Here is a 23,143-nt window from a genome sequence, read left to right as displayed (position 1 = left end):
GACCCTCGGGACTTGAGCCAAAAAGACCAAAGCTTCGGGTTTGAACGGACACGGAAAACGAGGCAAGATTGTGAGAGAGAGGAGAGAATTGAGCCCTTTTCTCGGAAGCCCTCGCATCCTATTTATAGGAAGGCTGAACCTCCTCGGTACGCGGGGCGTACGCTCATACGCAGCGCGTACGCGTACGTCATGCAGGACCGAAGCCTCGACTGCCTCGGCTTCGGATGGGACGGGTCGCTGGGGAGGCGGGTCGGACGGGACAGCGGGTCGGACGGGTCGGGCGCTTCGGACGGGTCGGACGGGTCGGATTCCTCGGATAGGGCGACGTGGACGATCAGAGGCCAAGTCCCTCGGGTACGCTGGGCGTACAGGGGTGCGCAGCGCGTACCTCGGATGAGGACGCTGACTCCCCTTCGGATAATGTCCGATTTTTGAATTAAATAAATATATAATTTATTTAATAAACTTCAAAAATTCATATCTTCTTCATACGAACTCCGTTTTCGATGGTCTTTATATCCACGCGTAGGTGAGACTACGCTCTACAACTTTCGTTTAGACTCCGTCGGCAAATTCCGAAATTATTTTTTTATTATTTATTATAAACCCATCGTGTTTAAGGAATTTCTTTGAAAATTCATAACTTCTTTATCTGATGTCGGTTTTTGCCAGACTTTTTCCGCTGGAACACCATTGTCGAGACCTTCGATTCTCGTTTAGGTCATTCCAGCCAAAAGTCGCTCGATCTCCGATTCGAGTTTTTAGCTGTCTGTTGCTAAGCCGAACTTGGAAAAATCATAACTTCGCTATATGAAGTCGGATTTGGGCGTTCTTTTTACGTACGATCATGGTTCAAAGACATTCAAACATAGAAGGAAATTAAATAGAACTATTTGTACATTTATTTATGAAAGTAAATTTTATTACTCAAAAGTGATTACAGTACTTGACCTTTTTGGTCATTACAAGGAGTTGAAATATCGGGTTGTCACATCACCCCCCCGTTAGAGAGAATTTCGTCCCGAAATTTAAAGTAGTAAAGATACTAGTGAACATGAAAGAGATGAGGGTACTTTTGTTTCATTTGGTCTTCGCGTTCCCATGTGAATTCGGGTCCCCGCTTGGCGTTCCAGCGAACCTTCACGATGGGTATGCGACTTTGTTTTGTTTGTTTGACCTCTCGGTCCATGATTTCTACTGGTTCTTCCACAAAGTTGAGGCTCTCGTTGATCTCGATCTCGTCGAGTGGAATAACAAGAGTCTCGTCGGACAGACACTTTTTCAAGTTTGAGACGTGGAAGGTTGGATGGATGTTACTAAGTTCGCGCGGTAGGTTAAGCTTGTAAGCCACAGGGCCGATTCTGGCAAGAATCTCGAAAGGCCCTATGTATCTTGGATTTAGTTTCCTACGCTTTCCAAATCGTATTAAACCCTTCCACGGTGAGACCTTTAATAAGACGTGGTCTCCTACCTGGAATTCCAAAGGTTTCCTCCTTTGGTCAGCGTAGCTTTTCTGTCGGTCTCTAGAGGCTTTCAATCGTTCACGAATCTGAACGATCTTCTCTGTCATTTCTCGTATGATTTCCGGACCGGTGAGAGTGCTTTCAGGAACTCTTCCTCTAGCTAACTGGGTATCGTCAACTTCAGTCCAGCACAGAGGGGATCTACACTTTCGACCATAGAGGGCTTCAAACGGAGCAGCTTTTATGCTTGTATGATAACTATTGTTGTATGAAAATTCGACAAGGGGTAAATGAATATCCCATGCCTTTCCAAAGTCAATCACACAGGCTCTCAGCATATCTTCTAAAGTTTTTATTGTTCTGTCACTTTGTCCGTCTGTTTGTGGGTGGTAGGCTGTACTCATGTCTAGCCTAGTTCCCAGGGAACTTTGTAGTGACTGCCAGAATCTTGAAGTGAATCTACTATCTCGATCGGAGATAATGGATATCAGAACACCATGCAGTCGCACCACTTCCCTTAAGTAAGTTCTTGTAAGCTTCTCCATTTTGTCAGTCTCCTTGATGGGTAGGAAATGCGCGGATTTGGTCAATCTGTCGACAATGACCCATATGGTATCGAGTCCACTTGTCGTCTTGGGTAACTTGGTTATGAAGTCCATAGTAATCCGCTCCCATTTCCATTCTGGTATCTCTGGTTGTTTTAGTAATCCTGACGGTTTCTGATACTCGACCTTAACCTTAGCGCAAGTAAGACATTTACTCACGAAGGTAGCAATTTCTGCTTTCATGTTAGGCCACCAGTACAGTTTCTTAAGATCCAGATACATTTTATCTGAACCCGGGTGAACGGAATATCTTGAGTTGTGAGCCTCAGTCATGACTACGTTTCTGAAACTACCATGTTTCGGGGTCCAGATTCGGTCCATGAGATAGTAGGCTCCGCCACCCTTGACTTCTAGGTTCTTCTCCATTCCTCGCAGGGATTCACCCGCCACATTTTCAGGTTGCAAAGCTTCCATTTGTGCCTCCTTAATTTGTGTGGATAAGTGGGAATGGATGGTCATGGTCAGAGATTTGACCCTCCGACCAGTGTATTCCTTTCGACTGAGGGCGTCGGCTACTACGTTGGCCTTGCCAGGATGATAACGAATTTCGCATTCGTAGTCATTCAGTAACTCAACCCATCGTCGTTGTCGCATGTTGAGTTCCTTTTGATCGAAAATGTGTTGAAGGCTCTTGTGATCGGTGAAAATAGTACTCTTTGTTCCGTATAAGTAGTGCCTCCAGATCTTCAGAGCAAATACCACTGCTCCTAACTCGAGATCGTGTGTCGTATAGTTCACTTCGTGTGTCTTAAGCTGTCGGGAGGCATAAGCGATAACCTTCCCTCTCTGCATAAGAACACAACCAAGTCCTTGATTTGACGCATCGCAATACACTACGAAGTCTTCTATCCCTTCGGGGAGGGATAGTATCGGTGCGGTGCACAAGGCCTGCTTTAGTGTCTGGAATGCCTTCTCTTGTTTCGCTTCCCAGTCAAAGGCCACACCTTTCTGGGTTAATGTAGTAAGAGGTTTCGCAATGCTCGAAAAGTTCTTTACGAATCTGTGATAGTAGCCAGCTAGACCTAGAAATTGACGAATTTCTGTAGGTGTCTTTGGTGCCGACCAGTTCTCGATGGCCTTAATTTTGGAGGGATCCACGTGTATACCTTTCTCTCTAACAACGTGACCTAAAAATTCGACTCTTCGAATCCAAAATTCGCATTTAGAGAACTTCGCATAGAGTTTCTCCGTTCGCAGTGTTTCTAGGACTTTTCGTAGGTGCTGACTATGCTCTTCCTCACTTCGAGAGTAGATAAGTATATCATCGATAAAGACGATGACGAACTGATCCAAGTAAGGGCGGCATACCCTATTCATTAGGTCCATAAATACTGCTGGTGCATTGGTTAATCCGAACGGCATCACCACGAATTCGTAGTGTCCATAACGAGTTCGGAAATTTGTCTTTGGAATGTCCCCCTCTAGAACTCGTAATTGGTGATATCCGGACCGTAGGTCTATTTTTGAGAAGTAGTTCGCTCCTTGAAGTTGATCGAATAGGTCGTCAATACGGGGTAGAGGATAGCGGTTCTTGACAGTAAGTTTGTTCAGCTCTCTGTAGTCGATGCACATACGGAACGATCCGTCTTTCTTCTTTACAAACAAGACCGGTGCTCCCCAAGGTGAGAAACTTGGTCTTATGAATCCTTTGTGAAGGAGTTCATTAAGTTGACTGGAAAGTTCCTGCATCTCTGCTGGTGCAAGACGATAAGGCGACTTCGCTACTGGGGTAGCTCCTGGAATTAAGTCGATTCTGAACTCGACTTGGCGTTGCGGTGGTAATCCTGGTAGTTCTTCTGGAAAGATATCGGGAAAGTCGCGTACTACCGAGATGCTCTTGATGTCCTTCAGTTCTTGACTTGTATCAACGATGTGCGCTAGGAATGCTCGACAATCCTTCCGCAAGCACTTTCGAGCTTGGATGCACGAAATGATGCGAAGGTTTGTACTAGAGTTGTCGCCGTAGATAACTAATGTTTCGTTGTTAGGGAGATTAAGACGGACTGCTTTCTCAAAGCACATGATGTCGGCGCGAAGAAGACTCAACCAATCCATGCCGACTATGACGTCGAAACTTTTAATTTGGACCGGCATGAGATTAATCGGGAAAGAATGGCCGTCTAAAGTTAACGTACAACCCATGTATATGCAATTAGTGTTTTCGGTTTTTCCATTGGCCATCTCTACCGTGAATGATTTTTCTAACTTGATAGGTTTAGGTTTAAGTAAATGAATAAAGTTTTGACTCACGAAGCTTCTCTCCGCGCCACTATCGAATAATATGCATGCGTATGAATTATTGAGAAGGAACGTACCAGCAACTATAGTTGGGTCAGCTACAGCTTCGTCGTGGCCTATTGCCAAAACTCGTCCCACACTTCCAGTGCCTGCTGCCTTAGGACAGTTCCTCTTGTAGTGGCCCACCTCGCCACAACCGTAGCAAGTCTGCCCTACACCCGCACCGGGAACTTGAGTAATCGGCTTTGCGGGTTCCTTGCAGAAACGGGTTGTATGTCCTTTCCTGGTGCAGTTGGCGCACTGCATTTCTCGACAAGGTCCATGGTGGTGGTAATTGCATTTGGTGCACTTTGGGAGGTTACCTATATAAGGCTTTGTTGGGTAGGTATTTGTAGGGGCTGTAGTAGGTACAGTGGCAGCATTCACTGAAACCAGTTGTTTCTTTGCGGATTCTTGGGAAGACCCACCCTTCCCTTTATTCCACACTCTCTTTCTGCCATTGTTGTTGTTGTTGTTGTTGTTGTTGTAGTTGTTGTTGTTGTTGTTGTTGTTGTTTCCTTTCTGTGGTGCTGGTGCAGAAGTGGTTGAGTTCTGATGACCTCCGTAGTCAATCAGAGATTGTGCCAGTTCCTTAGCACTTTCAAAGGTGTCAGGTTTAGAAGCTAACACGGTTGATCGCATTTGGGGCGTCAGGCCCCAGATGTACCTTTCTATTTTCTTGCTCTCGGGAGCAATCATATCTGGACAAAGGATTGCCAGCTCGCAGAATCTGTTGGTATAAGTAGCGATGTCGGTACCAACCATTCCGAGAGTCCATAGCTCGTGTTTAAGCTTTTGAATCTCTCCCCGTGGGCAGTATTCTCTCATCATCATGGCTTTCAGGCTCTCCCAGCTTATGGAGTTTGCCACGGTTAGGGTAAGTACTTTAACGTGGCCATTCCACCAAGTTAAAGCTTTATCAAGAAGGGTGAAAGTTGCAAATTTGACCTTGCTGTGCTCGGGACAGGAGCAGATTTCAAAGACTGCCTCCGTCCTTTCAATCCACTGCCTCAGGGCCATCACACCACCAGTTCCATAAAACATCCGGGGCTTGGCATTAGTGAAGTCCTTATAGGTGCATTCTCGAGGTGGTCCATGACTCTTGCCATGGTTGGATAGGTGTGTGCCAGATCCCGAGCCATTAGTACTCGAGTTATTGATCTGTGACATGGCAGCTGCCACCGCTGCGGTGACTGCTGCTTGAAACATTACAGCATCAGCTTGGGGTGGTGGAGGTGGTGGTGGTACATGTGCTTCCTCACCGTTGTTTCGCCTTGGATTCCTACGCGGAGGCATCCTTCAACTATAGGTTGAAAAGACAAGGATAAGAATTTCATAGAATAGAAAATGTGTGTGTCTCATGAACTAAATCGCTATAGTTCAACAACAGATGATAGTATGAGTCTTAAAATAGAAGAATGAAAGTTATTTGTAAGACTGAAGGTATGAAACAAGTATTTGGTTTCACAAAGACCATTCAAGGTTTGAACGAAATACTTAACATAGTAGTAATAGTGCCACTTATATTAATATAAAAGTTGTTACAACGATCATGAAAATTTGACCCCTATAAGGGTCTCCGATTACAAAGTTCGAGAAATTTAAAGACTTTTAGCCGAGGTCCTAAGCTATAACAAAATTTGAGTCCTTGACAAGCACTACTTGTGTCGAAGGTTGCGCTTGGAGCTTGACTCCGCATCTGATTGCTTTGACTCCATTAGACGCCTATCGAAAGCGGCTTGTTGTTCCCTCAGTTCAGTGAGGGCTGCAATCATTTGCGCTTGAAATGCTTCGGTTTGGAGTTAAGCGTTGTCTTGCATCTTGTCCAGCCTACGGATGTCAGAAGTGTGAACCTGCACATCCACGTTGATATCCCGGAGTCGACTAGCTTGAACTCCAGACTGATAGGACTGATTGGCTAACTTACCCACCATTACCGGGAGTGCTCGATCAGCCGAACCTCCGCCGCGGACATCATAGAAGTCCCGGCACATGCCGTAGGGGGGGCGTAGGTTTTGCTGTTGGCTCCAATGGTGGAGGTGACTTCCCCAGACGGGAGACGGTCCTTGAAAGTTCCTTACGAAGACGGGAGGTTGAATGGGTGGTGGATCGATAATTTCCGGCTCTGAGTCGGTACCGGAGTCATCACCCACTTCTATGGGTTCCTCGTCCTCTTCGGGATCATCTTCGATCCATCCTCCGTTGCCTTGGTTGGGAAAGTAGGGGTCGCCAGGGTGGTGAAATCCAGCCATTTGACTGTACGAGAAATAGGGTTATAAGAATTGAATAAAGTCGAAACATGCAAAACATGTAAGTTAAACTAGTTTAGATAGCAAATACTCCTATAGTATTTAAATTCTTGTGTTTGATTCTTGTAATGGTTTGGTAAGTTTTGACTTGTTGCTTACTACGATCATTCCTCGATATACGTTGGTCCAATCTCGGGAAAATATAGTTGATCACGCTATATTTGTCCAAAATCTGATTACATATATCGAGTCTCAATCGTAGTGTCAACTTGTCTAAATACTTGTATAGTTGTATAACATGAAAATAGTTTGTCGTATGCATGTAATTGTACTTAAATGAACTATCAATTTAAGTTGAACGCAAAACTGCTTAAGCGTAAAAAGAAAATTTGTTTTGTCAGAGAGTATTAGTCCCTTAAGCATTTATAGTTTGTATATCTTATGTGATTCGATATACTTAGTTCACTATAAACATTGCTCTGATACCAATCTGTCACACCCCCAAACCTGAACGGCAGAAACATTCGGGGGCGGATGACTTCATGTGGTAACGTAGCAAATGAATACATAGTAAAGAAAGCAATACAACCATCATATATATAATTGAAAGTTTACATTTGTCAAAAGTTACATGTTCAAAACTCAATTACAATATGATGTCAAAAATACGAGATTAAACTGGCGCCGCAGCATCCCTTCATCAAAAGCGAAATGAATACCTGAAATTACTGATTTCCTGGGACATACAAGTAATTTTGAAAGAGTAGATCAGCATTTAAGCTAGTGAATTTCATAAGTATTTAAGTGACAATGTTTGAATGAAATGAAATGTTTTATCTTTGTTTGTTTGTGTTTAGAAAATCCTATATTTTCTACTAGTATAAAAGTAGCCTTCACTCAAGACCAATGTTTGTTTCCAAAATGTATGTAAGTGTAAAATAACCAATGAGTTTGAAAACCTTGTAAATCAATGCATTTTTAATACCCCTTGTGAGTTTTCTAACCATACTATTGACTCGGAATGCCTATACACAACGTTCTTCAGGCGTTGGAATGTTATGACGTTTGTCACCCCAAACGGTGGACTGCAGCTAACAGTCAGGGTGCGGGTTGTCAAGCCTGTATAGATCTATACACAAACACCATGCTCCCCCTCCAAGGGATTCTGGTATATAATACAGGACTTGAAATGTGTACTCGAACGTACATGAAGTTAGTGTCTCACAAAACCGTGGTATAAAAACAGATCTACTTGTTAAAATGTTACGTTTGTTCTTGTATACGAAAGTAAACTTCTTGAAATTCATGTTTCTAGTACATAAGAGTTAGAAATTTGTTCGTAAAACTATACCTATTATAGTTTTCTAAAAGTGTGTCTTGTTTGTTTAGAAATACCTAGAAAAAGAATCACTTGTTTATGAAAGCATAGATTTTTGGCGTAGAGTCTGAGATAGACAAGAATAATCTAAGAAAAGTTTAGTTTATACATGCATTACAACAAATTTATATTTCAAAAGATAGAATGCTATTTTAACATATGTTATATATATGAAAGTTTCCTTAAAGGTTTATAAATCGCATGTGATTTGGATAGATAACAGCTTATAAAAGAGTTTCTTTATGTAACACACGATAATACTCGTGTGTTTTACTTGTAATCCCCCCCCCCCTTGAAAGCATATAAAAGCATTTAGAATATTTAAAAAGGTTGATTAAGGGGTATGAAACTCACTTGAAAGTTTTGGAGATTGCGAGGTGGAAAACCGGGCAGAGTTTCGTCTCGGGAAACGGATTTTCCTCGGGATTCTCGGGAATCTCAGGAGTAAAATCGACCCTCGGGACTTGAGCCAAAAAGACCAAAGCTTCGGGTTTGAACGGACACGGAAAACGAGGCAAGATTGTGAGAGAGAGGAGAGAATTGAGCCCTTTTCTCGGAAGCCCTCGCATCCTATTTATAGGAAGGCTGAACCTCCTCTGTACGCGGGGCGTACGCTCATACGCAGCGCGTACGCGTACGTCATGCAGGACCGAAGCCTCGACTGCCTCGGCTTCGGATGGGACGGGTCGCTGGGGAGGCGGGTCGGACGGGACAGCGGGTCGGACGGGTCGGGCGCTTCGGACGGGTCGGACGGGTCGGACGGGTCGGATTCCTCGGATAGGGTGACGTGGACGATCAGAGGCCAAGTCCCTCGGGTACGCAGCGCGTACCTCGGATGAGGACGCTGACTCCCCTTCGGATAATGTCCGATTTTTGAATTATATAAATATATAATTTATTTAATAAACCTCAAAAATTCATATCTTCTTCATACGAACTTCGTTTTCGATGGTCTTTATATCCACGCGTAGGTGAGACTACGCTCTACAACTTTCGTTTAGACTCCGTCGGCAAATTCCGAAATTATTTTTTTATTATTTATTATAAACCCATCGTGTTTAAGGAATTTCTTTGAAAATTCATAACTTCTTTATCTGATGTCGGTTTTTGCCAGACTTTTTACCGCTGGAACACCATTGTCGAGACCTTCGATTCTCGTTTAGGTCATTCCGGCCAAAAGTCGCTCGATCTCCGATTCGAGTTTTTAGCTGTCTGTTGCTAAGCCGAACTTGGAAAAATCATAACTTCGCTATATGAAGTCGGATTTGGGCGTTCTTTTTACGTACGATCATGGTTCAAAGACATTTAAACATGGAAGGAAATTAAATAGAACTATTTGTAAATTTATTTATGAAAGTAAATTTTATTACTCAAAAGTGATTACAGTACTTGACCTTTTTGGTCATTACAAGGAGTTGAAATATCGGGTTGTCACATATTGTTGGTAAGTTTTTAGACTTGTTAACATATCACAACCATTCTAGGGCATACGCTAATCACTCCTCGGACCAGCATAGTTGATCAGGCTATGCCATTCCCAAGACTGACCATACATCCCCGAGCTCACTTGTGATATTTAACAATCGTAATACTTTTGTTCTTGTCATTGTGACACTGATTTTAGTATGAATGCAGACTAGTATACTTAATTAAATATTTTAATATTTAAAGTATAGACTCTGGGTTAGAGTGCTTTAATCCCTAATGGGTTTATAGTTTAGTATATCTTTTATGGGTTGATATACTTGATTCACTATAAACAATGCTATGATACCAATCTGTCACACCCCAAAACCAAGAACGGCGGAAACGTTCTGGGGCAGAGGACGTCATGTAAAGTATCACAACACAGTAAAAGTAAATAAGCAAATAACATCATCCATTGCATTAAATATATAATTTTAATACAAGTGTGTTCTGTACAGTTATAGACACCAAAAATAATGTAAATCAAAATAATAAGATGAGTCTTGGATGCGCTCCATCTTCTCAAAAGCTGGCATCGGTACTTGTCTACTGATGACCTGAGAATACAAGTTATTTTGAAAGAGTTTATCAGCATTGTGAGTTCATAAGTATTTTAGTGTCGATGTTTGTTATCAAAAACGTTTGAACATGTCTCAAGTGTAAGTTTGTAAAATGTAAGTAAATGTTTGTAAGTGTTTGTAAAAGTTTGAATTTCTCAGAAAAACCTATATTTTCTATTAAAGTAGCCTTCTATCAAGGCTTAACTGTTTTGTATGCTCGTTTGTTGTAAAAGTGTGTAATTTCCCAAGTGTAACTATCATTTAACAAAATATAGTTTGTACATTAATGTTTAAGTGAAATAATCACTAAATATATGTAATGGGTAAATTATTGTAGTACTGTAGTGTTGTATTATAGGAACTACTGTTGTACTAACTACCATAAACCGGATTTATATTAAGGTATCATGTGATAAATTTCACCATAGTATCGACTGGTAACAACGACATACGAATGGTCGTAATAACGGAATGACGTTTGGCACCCGCAGACCTGCAGGTCTGGCTGTAGCTAGCAGCAAGGTGTAGGATAGTCAATCCAGTATAGATCTATACGCAAACTCACGCTCTCCCTCCAAGAGAATTCTGGCTACAACTCGGGCCATGACATTTAAGGCATGCTCGGATACAGTTGATCACAATTGTTAACATATTCATGTATATGTAATGTAATGTTACTTGTTCTAGTATCGTTGTATATGTTCTCTTCCTATTATAGTTGTATATGTTCTCTTTCTAGTATAGTTGTATATGTTATGTTTCTAGTATAGTTGTATATGTTCTCATAGTAATAAGTATTGACTCATGAATGAACTGACTCATTGATCTAGAAATTGTAATAGTATGATCCTGTGATACCCCGATGGTAACTTACTAATGATATGAATAATACGCATGAATATGGAAGTACTTTTATGTCTATATATGTACATTTGATATATAATTAATATTGAAACGGCCTTCGGACGGTTACCCGAAATCCCACCAGACCACATCCAAATCGAGAAAAAGGAAATAGGGCGGATGGCCTTCCTAAGCCCTTTAAACATTGCTTATATATATATATATATATATATATATATATATATATACATATATGGGCATGCAATTTATAAGAAGTAAAACAATGTTTAAATAAAAGTATTTGATAAGTAAAAGAGTTTGTAAAGCAGTTTGAAGTAAAACAGTTTGATAAACAGTTTGAACAGTAATACAAACATTGGTTTTCTAGTTATTAATCACATGAGATTGATGTAATAACTATAAGTGTTTAACTTGTATTCCCCCCCCCCATAAAGTATTTAAAACATTTAAAAGTATTTCAAAGGTTAATTAATGGGGTATGAACTCACTTGCGGTGAGTGGATTGGATTGAAGTATCGGATACCGTGCTAGGTGGCAAACGGAGACTTGTTCACATGCACGAGCCTAGTTATCATATAATGAGCATATATATAACTAGTTAGCCAAATAATAACTTAATGAAATAAGTTGGGACACTCAGGAACATGTAAACACTTTGTATAAGTGTTATAGGTCCTAAGGGTTGCTTCTAGGTTGTTATGGGACAAGGCTAAAGGGGTTTAATGTACCAAAGGGCCTTATATAAGTGTTTACTCCTCCATAAACCCCACACAAGGAGTTTACGGTCGTAAACCCTTGAGTTTATGGCCGTGAACTCCAATCTTGGTGGTAATTGGTGTTTAGAAGTGTTATTTGATTTCTAGAATAAGCCTTACTTGGTGGTTTAATCCTTTGGGTAGTTTAGGGCCTTAAAATACTCCTTTGAGGAGTTTACAGCCAAAAGACCATTTCTTTTGGAGTTTACAACCGTAAACTCACAAGGGATGGGTGTTTTAATTCTTTCAAGTCCCAAGCACAAGTAGGATAATTTCTAGGCATTTGTTTAAGGCTAATGAGGACCCTAGGCACACTTTGGTGCCCTTATTTGGTGTTTACGGCCTATGAGTATTCTCTTGGCTATAAACTCCCTTTTAGGGGTGCTTTTGATGTTTTGAAGTCCATAAATTAGCTAGGATTAAATGGGTATTAAAGTACAATGCCTTAGGAGTGATTAGGGCACCTTTAGGCCCTTGAATTTGGTGTTCACGGTCCAAGAAACTCTTGGGCTGTAAACACCCAAAGCTTGGTGTTTTTGATTGTTTTCTAGTCTCTAATTTACTTACATACAAGCCTAAGTTAGTCACTTATCAAGGAAATGGGACTAGATAGCTCTTAAGCCTCTTTTGGAGTTTACTCCCCAAAAACGTTCTTGGGCGGTAAACTCCCGGATCTCACATATTTGACATGTAATATATGTTATTAAGCATATAACAAGCATTATAAAACAACTAGAGAAGTGTACTCGCGATTTGGGATGAAAACCCGAAGATCCGTGAGAGAGAAAATGGCTTTTCTCTAGCTGGAAATGTGAATAATGAATGAATTTAGTTCAGAAATCTATTTATAGTCCTGAAATTTGTTTGGCAGAAAATATTTTTATTCCGGAATTGAACTCTAACATTAAGAAGTTTTGAAATACTCAAGTTTCACAAACCCATGAGCATCCACTCTCCTGATATCTCCATAAACATAAGCCCTAATGTACACAAACTTATTCGGAAAAGTCTGAAATTCATTGAAACTAGTCTAGCTTCTATTGAATAGATAATGTTCGTACAAAATGGAAATTTCGGGTTGTCACAGAATCTCCGGTAATATCCTGCGAGACCCAAGAAACTGCAAATTTCGGAAGCATTACGGGGCACTTCCCAATTTTGAATGGCTTCGATTTTGATAGGATCTACTAATACACCATCACTAGAAATAACATGGCCGAGAAATTGAACTTGGCGAAGCCAAAATTCACATTTCGAGAATTTAGCATATAGTTTCTCCTTTCGAAGAAGTTCCAATACTGCACGAATATGAATAGCATGATCAACTTCAGACTTGGAATAGATTAGAATATCATCAATGAATACGATGACTGATTTATCGAGCATTGGGCGGCATACCCGATTCATCATATCCATGAATACAGCCAGAGTGTTTGTTAAACCAAACGGCATAACAAGGAATTCATAATGCCCATATCGAGTACGAAAAGCAGTCTGCGGTACATCCTACTCGTGAACTTTCAACTGATGATAGCCAGATCTTAAATCAATTTTTGAAAAATAGCTAACACCCTGAAGTTGATCGAACAAATCGTCGATGCGAGGTAGTGGGTACTTGTTCTTGATAGTCACCTTATTCAACTCACGATAATCAATGCACATCCGCATCGATCGATCTTTCTTCTTGACAAACAGTACCGGAGCACCCCAGGGAGAGGTACTCGGTCAAATGAAAGCCGTATCAAGTAGTTCTTGCAGTTGGATCATAATTTCTTTCATCTCAACTGGCGCAAGACGATAAGGAGTCTTTTCAATTGGAGCAGCACCAGGCACAAGGTCAATTTGGAATTCTACTTGTCTATCCGGAGGAAGGCCAGGCAAGTCATCAGGGAAAACGTCAGGATATTCGTTAACAACTAGAACATCATTTACAATTTTCTTCTCCTCTTTTGAGACAACAACTGTGTAGGCCAGATAGATAGAACACCCTTTCGATACGAATTTACAAGCTTCGAGGAAAGAGATTATTTTTAAGAGTCTTTGTTCACCGTAGACATAGATAGGATTCTCCCCTTCAATAGGAATGTGTACTATCTTTTCATAGCATAAGAGTTCTGCGTGGTTCTTTGATAACCAATCCATGCCGAGAATAATATCAAAGTTGGGCAAGGAGATAGGGATCAGGTTAGCGAGAAAAGTATAGCCTTCAATTTCTATAACACAATCCCTATAGACTTTATCAGCAAGTAATGATATACTTCCCGCAGTATCTACTTGAAATGGTTGCGCGAGTACAAATCAAGCAATTTGAAAGGAATACGCAAATTCATAAGACACAAAAGAATCTGAGGCACTAGAATCAAATAAGATGTGAGCAGGTCTAGAGTTGACAAGAAATGTACCCGTCACAACATTTAGGACCTCGCGTGCCTCCTCTGAGGTAATCTGGAATGCACGACCCCTAGCCTTTGCCACCTCCTCCTTTTCAGTTGGAGTACCCTTTGATTGTTGAACAGGGACTTGGCTTCTCACCGGTTGTTGAACAGAAGCATGACTTCCCGTCATCTGACTAGTAAGAGTAGGGCAAAAACGCTTCTTGTGGCCGGTAATACCACTTGCATAGCAAGTAACATCCTTTCTTGGGCAAGTTGGATTTATATGATCCTTTTCTCCGCATCCATAACAGACAATGGATTCCTTGTCTATTTTGCATTGGCCTGGATGATTCCTTCCACAAATACGACATGAAGGCATTTGCATAGAAAAAGATTGTCATCTACCGCGTCCACGAGAGACACTTTGAGTTTGAACTTGATTACCAGGTTCAGTCCGAATGGATTGAGCTGGTAGAAAAGAAGGAACAGGAACAGTTCTTTCAGTACGTGGATGCTTCGGAGCAGTAATAATGGCCCCACGTATTTCGAAGTCATGCTCACGTCTTCGAGCATATTCAACGACTTTATCGAATGACAGAACTTCTCGATTGGCAACGAAATCGTGGATCTCATGTCGTAGTCCCTCCATGAATAACTGAATTTTCTCGTCTTCAGTTGGAATATACTTTGTAGCAAACCTTGCTCTTTGATTAAACTGAGTTTCATACTCATTCACAGTCATTCCTCCTTGTTTAAGCTCGAGGAATTCCTTCTCCAATCTCCTCCTCATGTCTAGAGGACAATACTTCTCTAGCAAACGAGTTTTAAACATTTCCCAGGCTAAATTCTCCTGGTCAAACCTGTTGAGAGCTTCATATGTTGCTTCCCACCAGACCAAGGCTTCTCCGATGAGCATTGCGGAAGCATAGTTAGCCTTGTCTTCATTATCCACATGAGAAATACGAAACACTTTCTCTATGTTCTGGATCCAAGTAAGAACAATAATGGGATTGAGAACACCGGAAAACTTTGTAGCACCACTACTATTGAAATATTTGAACGAGGGACGCTTCACCTCTTCTTTTGAAGATTCTCCAATGGCTTTCTGTTTTCCCTTATCACCATTCTTTTTTGTGTTCTTCGAGAGTCGGTCGAATAACACCAGTAAGTTTACCCAAGAGTCGCTCCTCACGAGGAGATACTGGAGTATTCACTTCCTCGGGTTGAGGACCTCCACCAACCTCAGGGGTATGTCTACTAACATGTTCAACCATTGCTCTGCAATACGGAGTAACATTGTATTTTAGAATATTAGGGTTAATTATTACCTAATACTTTTACTCATATATTTCCTATGCTCTGATACCATGATTGAAAGGCCCTAACTTTCGTATTTATGAAAGACCCAAACTTTCATACTCGACAATATAGTTACTCCAAAACATGCTACTTGCATACTCATAAAAACAATAATTTACATTGATAAAAAGGTTACAAACAACTGGATACAAACCGACTATTTTAAAGTGTTATATATTACATAACTTCCCAGGATTCTATAGTTTTATACATATGGGAGTGCAAAATACAATAGTTTCAAACTAATCATAAGCTTCTATCGATACAATAGTTTCAAACTATTCAAAAATCTTCTACCAGTATATAACTATATTGGATGCTTATCTCCTGCAATTTGTTAAACATTGAGAGGGTAAGCGGTGACGCTTAGTGAGTTCAATAATAGATACAATATAACGTTATGCCATATATACTTTAATATGGCAGAAGCAAAGAGGAACAAGGAAAAACAAGGGTATATGTGAATCATGTGACAAACATTCCATATCAATCATTGATTTGCTATAAAGATATACAATCAATGAAACATAAAAATTTCCATGCTTGATATACATCAATAAAGCTTTGGCCCAAACGGCCCAAAAGATATACAACTTCGGATTAACATTTTGATAGATTCCAGGCTTAAAGCCCTGTCTAATCTTCTGCCAATACCATGGAATAGAATTCATTCTCTTACGGAGACATGTTCTACATGGCCAGAGGCTACATACCAGTACCAACGTGAATCTAAGTCCTTTCACTGATCACATGGTCAAAGGTATTTCCTTGCTATTAAAAATAGAAAATAAAAATAACCCGGAATAATAACACCGAAAGGCACGTAGCACATATAACAAATAACATACAATTGTTCCTATATATTAAACTCACCGTGAAATAACCGGGGGCTAAAATATTAATTTGGGCAATACTTCGACTCTAAATATGACTTTCGTCGTTGAAAACCGGGCTCTGCGAAGGTAGAGCTTCGAAACCTATGAATAACCCTTCCAAAACAACATTCGATCGGTTATCTATGGGCGAGATCGGACGGTTTTGGGAATTCAGAATAGAACTGGTAGAGACTTTTGAGTCAATTGTTTGGACCTTGAGTTGCAGGATTTTATGGATAAGTGGTACGTCACACAGTAGGGCTATGGCTGGGTAGTCCTGATATTTGATCTCTTGGGAACCTGGTGGTTGGACTGGGTGAGAGACTGGTAGTCTCGGGGATCAGCTAAGGGTATCTATTTATCGATAAGGTAAGGGATGTCGGAAGTTATGGTGCATTATGGATCTCGAGGTACTAGTGGGGTATTGACTCATTTCGGAAAGGATTCCGAATAGGGGTTCGCGCATGTTCAATATAGGATTTTGTTCAGTTTGATGGTAGCTTAAGCGATCATGATGTGTCTCGGGCTGGTTCGATCACTAATAGGGCCACGACATGTTGGAATCAGGAAACGACAAAGCGAAGGAGATTGGGCATGATGAAAGACTACTGTATTCAGGTAGCGCGCGCTATTATATTGGATTCAGTGGCGATAGGTTGTCAGGTTATGATGATTGGATGTGTCAGAAGGATTGATAGAGTCATGAGTGGCGGTAGGGAAACTACTGCTAGACGAGGTCGCTTCAGAGGTTACATGGGAGATTGTGTGGTTTCTAGTCGATTCAACAACCAGGTAGGAAACCGGTATCCCGAATGTGGGCATTCGACATTTGGTTATGGTAAGCGAATTCATTTAGGTGGTAACATCGAGATAATGAGGATTGAAGAGAGTCTGGTGTGGTTGGGTCCTTTTTCCTCTTATTGTCCATTGAATGATCAGGGTAACGGTTGTGTCCCTCGGAATGCCGGGTTTCAGTATTAGTTGGGCTCAAAACGGGTTGCCATTATTGGTAAGAGGTGGTTTTATTCCAAAGGGTTTCAGGTTCGTTCTTTTCTTTAGGTTGGAAGGTCCTTTTAGGGGTGGTATCGGTTGCCTTAGGGAGGCTGTGTTTATTCTGGATTGTGGAAGTATGGATCAGATTGTTGGATGTACTGGGAAGGAAGGATGGATTTCGAGGATGAAATCTAATTCAAGTGGGAGAGAGTTCAAACATCCTTTTTCGAATTGATTCTTAGTTTGAGTATGTGTCCTGAAGATCGGTCATCATAAGGATTAGGACTTTTGAAAAGGTAAGATCTAGGCTCATTTGGTTGTGGGTGATGTATTAGAAGTGATTCGGGTGTTCGGTTCATGTTTTGGAGTCTAAGGGTATTTCAATAAAGTGGCCATTCGGGCTTTTGTGGAAAATGGACTTTTGTTCGAAAGGTCTTAAGGAAGGTATGAGTTCATAGAAGTGTGGGGCTTCTCATCACCTTTTTGTGGATATAAGGTTCGTCAAAATCGGGCTTATAATGAAGAATCTATGGCCTTCGGAAGTTTCGTGGTTTTCAGGCTTAGCCGAGTACACGGTCTGTATACAAAGAGTACGCTGGGCATACTAGTGAAGAAGGAAGTATGCTGGGCGTACCTTGGAGTACGTTGGGCATACTGACCAGGATGGTCGGGAATATTCTTCGGAGTACACTGGGTGTACGCCAGTCAGATCAGAACCCTATTTTAGGGTCATGGACGCTATTTAAGCTCTTTATCTCATAACCTAAGCCTAATACCTTCAGCCTCCACCCCTCTAAACCCTAGAAATCGTCATATATTATCCATTGGGGCATTTTGAGCTTATGGAGTCTTTTTTTGGGGTGTTTCATCCATTTTCATGAAGATAGAATTTGATGCAAAGATGGGAAGCAAGGAGGAGCTTATGGATCTGGCTTTTAGGACTCATTCTCAGCTTGATGAAGGTATAAAGTTTTGAAATTGATCATTCATCTCTTAGATCTACGATTTTTGGGTTTTGGTTCCTTTGTGGTCCCAAGGATGAAGCTTTATGGATCAAATTCGATTCTTAGACTTGGGATTGCCACCCTTGTTTCTATTTGAGTCCCTAAGGTAGAAAGTGTTAGATTAGTGTCTATGTCCATAACTATAATCGGTATGTACTTGACCCGACTCGGCATGGTCCATTTGGGTTGCATGGCATCAAAACATTTGGATAGACCGTTTGTGAGGAGAGGACATTTGTGACATATTAATATATTATAAGTTCTAATATATTAATATGAAATCATGTTATTTAATTAGTATTGATCACGAATAAATTTAGACTAAATTTAGTGATCAAAAGTGATTAATTAAATGTATGGGGATTGATTGTGTAAATCATTCATTCTTATATATGTGGGCTTATGATCCAAGATTCCTTATGCTGGGTTTAACCCATGTGGTGACCCATGGATACTCAATGGAGGTTAAAACCCATGGAGTATATAGAATGGGTAAAGTCATGAGTTACATGGTGTAACCCTAGTAGCCACACTATATAAGGACCCCTTTAGCTCAAGAAATTGGCACTAATGATACATATATGAGGTCTAGCCGATTTGAGCATAAAGTTTCTTCTTCTCATGGTTATTCCAAGTGTTGATGATGTTGTGTGAGCCATTTGAGGTGTCACACTTGGGGAAATAGGCTCTCGAGCTTCATGGAGTCAAGCTACATCAAGAGTTATGTATTCTAACTTGTTATATTACCCAAGTATCAAAATATTGTATGCTAGATAGGGTAATACCTTGGAATATTCATATTTACATGTATAATAGAGAAGACATAGATCCAAGGTATTTAGGGTTGTATGTACACTTAGGTGTGTTAGAATGCTCAAAACCCATGAGTGGTATCAGAGACTAGGCTTGTTTCCTTGTTATACTTGCAAAATTGGCTGAAAATCAAAGTTTTTATGTTGTCTGGACAGCAGACTCGCCGAGTCCATGAAGGGACTCGACGAGTCCAAGGAAAAACTCATCCAACTCGCCTAGTTGGTTCGTGGACTCGACGAATTGGACCCCCAGACAGTATATCTTCGACTGTTTTAACTGGAAATGACTAGGAACATTACCCTAAGCTGTTTTTCAACTTATAAACCTGTTTTTGGTGTGGTAATGTTCATGCTAATCCAACTTAAAAGATAATTGTCAATAGATTCATGTTTTGTATTAGTTTAATGGTTAGGCTAATTACATGAAGTTATATGCAAAAGTCACATTTAAGATTCATAAAACTCATAAATATTTCCATAGGTTACGAAAAAAGAAAAGTCATATTCTTTTAATAGTTTAAAGTCTTCCATAACTTGTCCTCGAGTTATGGAACTTGAAGATTTTTTGGTTTAAAACTACTGTAAACACATAAGTTATGGAATTGAATAGTTTTGAATAGTTTCAAAACCTGCCCTAAAGTTTTGGAATTTGAAATGTTTTCCCTTATAAATACTTTAATTCCAAGTTAAGCCCATAGAATTTTAAAAGTTAAAATTCAACCCTTATATTTTATAGTGTTATAAGTTAATAATATATATGTATAAGAGCAAGTCAGTCTAACCATTAGTAGGCCTCATTCACGAAGCCGATATATAAGGGGGTATAAGGTTACTGCCTATAAAAAGGCAGTTTAATGGGTGTCCACTCTTACCCACTGCTTCCTTGATTGGTGGAGGGTCGTTAGCCGAACGGGTAGGACAAGGACTAGAATTCTACCTTCATTAAAAGTATTAATGATAAATATAAAGTAACTAAACCTTTTATAAATTACCAATCTTAGTTACTTGAGGAAAATGTGAATTTGGTGCTAACCCATGAAATTACACTTTGCACTTTGCTTAAGTCGGTTAGTGGAGCGCGTGTGGTTAATCGACACACTAGCTGGAGTTAACAAGGTAGGCAAAGGGAAACTTAATGTTTATCATAGTATCAGTGGAGCGCGTGTGGTTAACCGGTACATCGATTAAGGGGTAAATATTAAGGGTACCAAGTATATTTGCATGGTTATTCACACCATGTTTTGTGATCCTCGGCATCCTAGTCACAAAAAACTGAAGGGCACACTCGAGATTAAAACATGCCATTGAAAGTTCAATGAATCTCAAAAGATCTAGGAGTTTCAAATCCAGCAAAAACCTAATAAATTATTTCGTTTTCATGGTGGAAATTTGTGACAACCCGATATTTCGAGGCAATATGATGGATCACAAGTCAAATTTACGTCAAAATTTAACTTTCCTAAAATATTATTTGGGTTAAATAAAGTAGTAGGAATCGTATCAAGGTTTTCATACATATAAAGAACCCTAAAATCCGAGTTATAACGAAGAAGTTATGACCAACCGAAGATTCTCGGCAAAACCGGCAACACCGATTAAACGAAAAACGCGAAGTTTCAATACAATAGTTTTTAGCCTTAAGTATCTAAATGAAAGTTGTAGATAACATTAAACCGTAAATGTACATAAAAAGAACGTCCAAATCTGACTTCGTATGAGGAAGTTATGATTTTTCTAAGTTACGAATATAGAAGTAGACAGCTAAAAACTCGAAATAAAGATCGAGAGACTTTTTGCCGACACAAACTAAAAGAGAATCGAAGGTCTCAACAATAGTAGTGCAATTTCTGAAGTTCAGGCACGAATCCCGAATCTGTGTCATAACTCACGACGTGAGTTTTGTAAAAGTCACGACGTGAGCCCCTTGAATGACCCTTCCAGAGCCACTTGACATGTGACGCATGCCATGACGATTTGGGACGAAACTCACAACGTGAATTATGAAAAACTCACGACGTGAGACCCAAAATTCACCCTATAAATAGGAATCGAGGGCAGCTGGCTTTGGTTGTTCATTTCTATCATTTCTCCTTCTTCTATACCCTATTAAGCCCTTCTAAACTACCCCGAAGCCCCGGTAATACCTCCAACACACGACGTACCTCCCGAAGTCCTGAGTTTTCCGAGAAATCGACTTCTTTCCAGTCGAAGTTCTGCTCGACTTTCGTCTCACCTTCTTCAATCTATCAAGTGAGTTCATACCCCTATAATCCACTCTTTTAAATGTTTTATAAATGTTTTTATAAGCTTTTAGGGGGGGGGGGGGAATACAAGTAAAATACACGATAATTATCGTATGTTATATAAAGTTTCATTATATACTTTTTATCAATGGAATCACATGTGATTTATAAATATTATAAGGAAGCTTTCATATGCAAAATGTATCACGATAACATCATATCTTTTGAAATGAAAAGTGTTGTTATTATTGTATAAACGAGACACACTTTTAGAAAACTATAATAGGTATAGTTTTATGAGAACATCACGAACTTTTATATACCAGAAATACTATTGCAAGGAGATACATTCATATACAAGAACAAACGAACACTTTCATAGATACTTCAATTAGTTTTCACAAACGTTTTTACATGTTGAAACACTTTTAGAAACTGTCTTACAAACTGTAGGTTTCCTTTTGAGTCTGTTATATTTGTGCTTCAAACAAAGGTTTTCTCACACTTAAACTGTATTGTCAAACGGTCTTTCTAACCGATTTATAAACTGACATCAAGTAATAAATTCTTATTTATTAAACTTTTCGAAAGTTTTACAAAAACTTCTTTTATGCTTTTATATTATAAATTGCATGCCTCTATATGTATAGTTATATAAGAAATGTTTAAATATTAGTTATATATCATGTGAACATATATGGTCATAAATGTTCCATCAGTTAATTCAGTTATGATACTCTTGGGTAGCAAGGGTGTATAATCCTACTTGGACACTCATCAATTACATTCTAGTAAACTATTATAGGAATACTTTAGGGTATACAAAACATTATCCCTATTACAAGAAATTACACCAGAGTCAGTTCATTCATGAGTCTAGACTACATGCTATATGAAGGGATACTCTGTAACAACCCGGATTTCCTAGTATCATTTATGCTTATATTTTTGGAGTTTTGTGAGGGGACTCGGCGAGTTGGAGCTGAAACTCGCCGAGTAGGATCGCCGTTCAGGACGCGGGTTCGCGCCTGGACTCGGCGAGTCCAAGGAATGGACTCGGCGAGTCCTCGCTATTTAATGAAACCCTAATTTCCCGGTCCTAAGCCCTGTTTAAGGGACCTTATGGCCCTTCATTGCAGCTACCTGGATCTTGAGAGCACTAAAACAGCTGAGGGTTTTTGTCGGTGAGATAAGAGGCCATTGTTCACCAAATTTGTGTGTTTTTGCAGGAAAGGAAGAGGAAGGTCAAGCTAGAAGAGCTGGGGAGCTTGGATCTACTTTCATTGCATCAGAGGAGGCTTCTTGAGGTATCATTCAGAGCTTATTCTCGTGTTTTTGTTGATATGGTCAAATCTAGGGTTTGTTCATGCCTTATTTGCTTTGTATTTGAAGTGTGAGAGGTCCCATGGGGATATGGTGCTTAGATCTAGACCTTAGTAGGTCCAGAGAGTCCCTAATGTCATGCTTTATGTCCTTCCTTTTAGATTGGAGACTAGGGTTGCCATCTTAGAGGTCATTTCTCCTAAAAGAGCCTTGTAGGTGTTGCATGGTAACCAAGATATGAACTTTACGTGATGAATGAGCTTAGGAGGGCCAGATTTATGAGTGGATGGAGCGAATCTGACCTCAGAAGCTAGATAAAGTTGATGCATGGCATGGACTCGCCGAGTCTGAAGAACAGACTTGGCGACTAGCATGAAGATTGTCCTTAACCACTCAGCGAGTGGTCTTGCCGGGTTATGGGTTAACTCAGTGAGTCAGGGAGAGTTAGAGAGGGTTGATAGGTGGAATGAGTCGAACTGGAACTCGCCAAGTTGTTCTTAAGACTCGGCGAGTTGAGTCGTGGTGGCCCCACGATTCATGC

At 40.2% G+C, this 23,143-nt stretch overlaps 1 protein-coding gene across 1 annotated transcript; it reads right to left on the bottom strand.

Annotated features, from left to right (window-relative positions):
- Positions 1–1,045: 1,045 nt before the first annotated feature.
- On the bottom strand, positions 1,046–14,642 carry LOC145099790 (uncharacterized). The gene is made up of 5 exons (XM_079037296.1): positions 14,438–14,642; positions 13,667–13,888; positions 3,794–4,038; positions 3,191–3,619; positions 1,046–2,200 (listed from the first exon to the last, which is right to left on the bottom strand). Exons 1-5 carry the CDS (start codon positions 14,640–14,642, stop codon positions 1,046–1,048), a joined length of 2,256 nt encoding a protein of 751 aa, XP_078893422.1.
- Positions 14,643–23,143: the final 8,501 nt, after the last annotated feature.

This window comes from Lactuca serriola, chromosome 4, assembly GCF_051521515.1.
Source record: "Lactuca serriola cultivar US96UC23 chromosome 4, Lser_US96UC23_V15, whole genome shotgun sequence".
Taxonomy (NCBI): Eukaryota; Viridiplantae; Streptophyta; class Magnoliopsida; order Asterales; family Asteraceae; genus Lactuca; species Lactuca serriola.
The sequence above is the reverse complement of the archived record's forward strand: the minus strand, read 5'-3'. Positions and strand labels throughout refer to the sequence as shown.

Coding starts and splice junctions, on each gene's coding strand:
- LOC145099790 (XM_079037296.1), bottom strand. CDS start 14,642: ATGGAGGGACTACGACATGAGATCCACGATTTCGTTGCCAATCGAGAA. Junction 13,889..14,437: donor ATCCATTCGGACTGAACCTG/GTAATCAAGTTC, acceptor CATTTCAAGTAG/ATACTGCGGGAAGTATATCA. Junction 3,620..3,793: donor TAATTCCAGGAGCTACCCCA/GTAGCGAAGTCG, acceptor GACTACAGAGAG/CTGAACAAACTTACTGTCAA.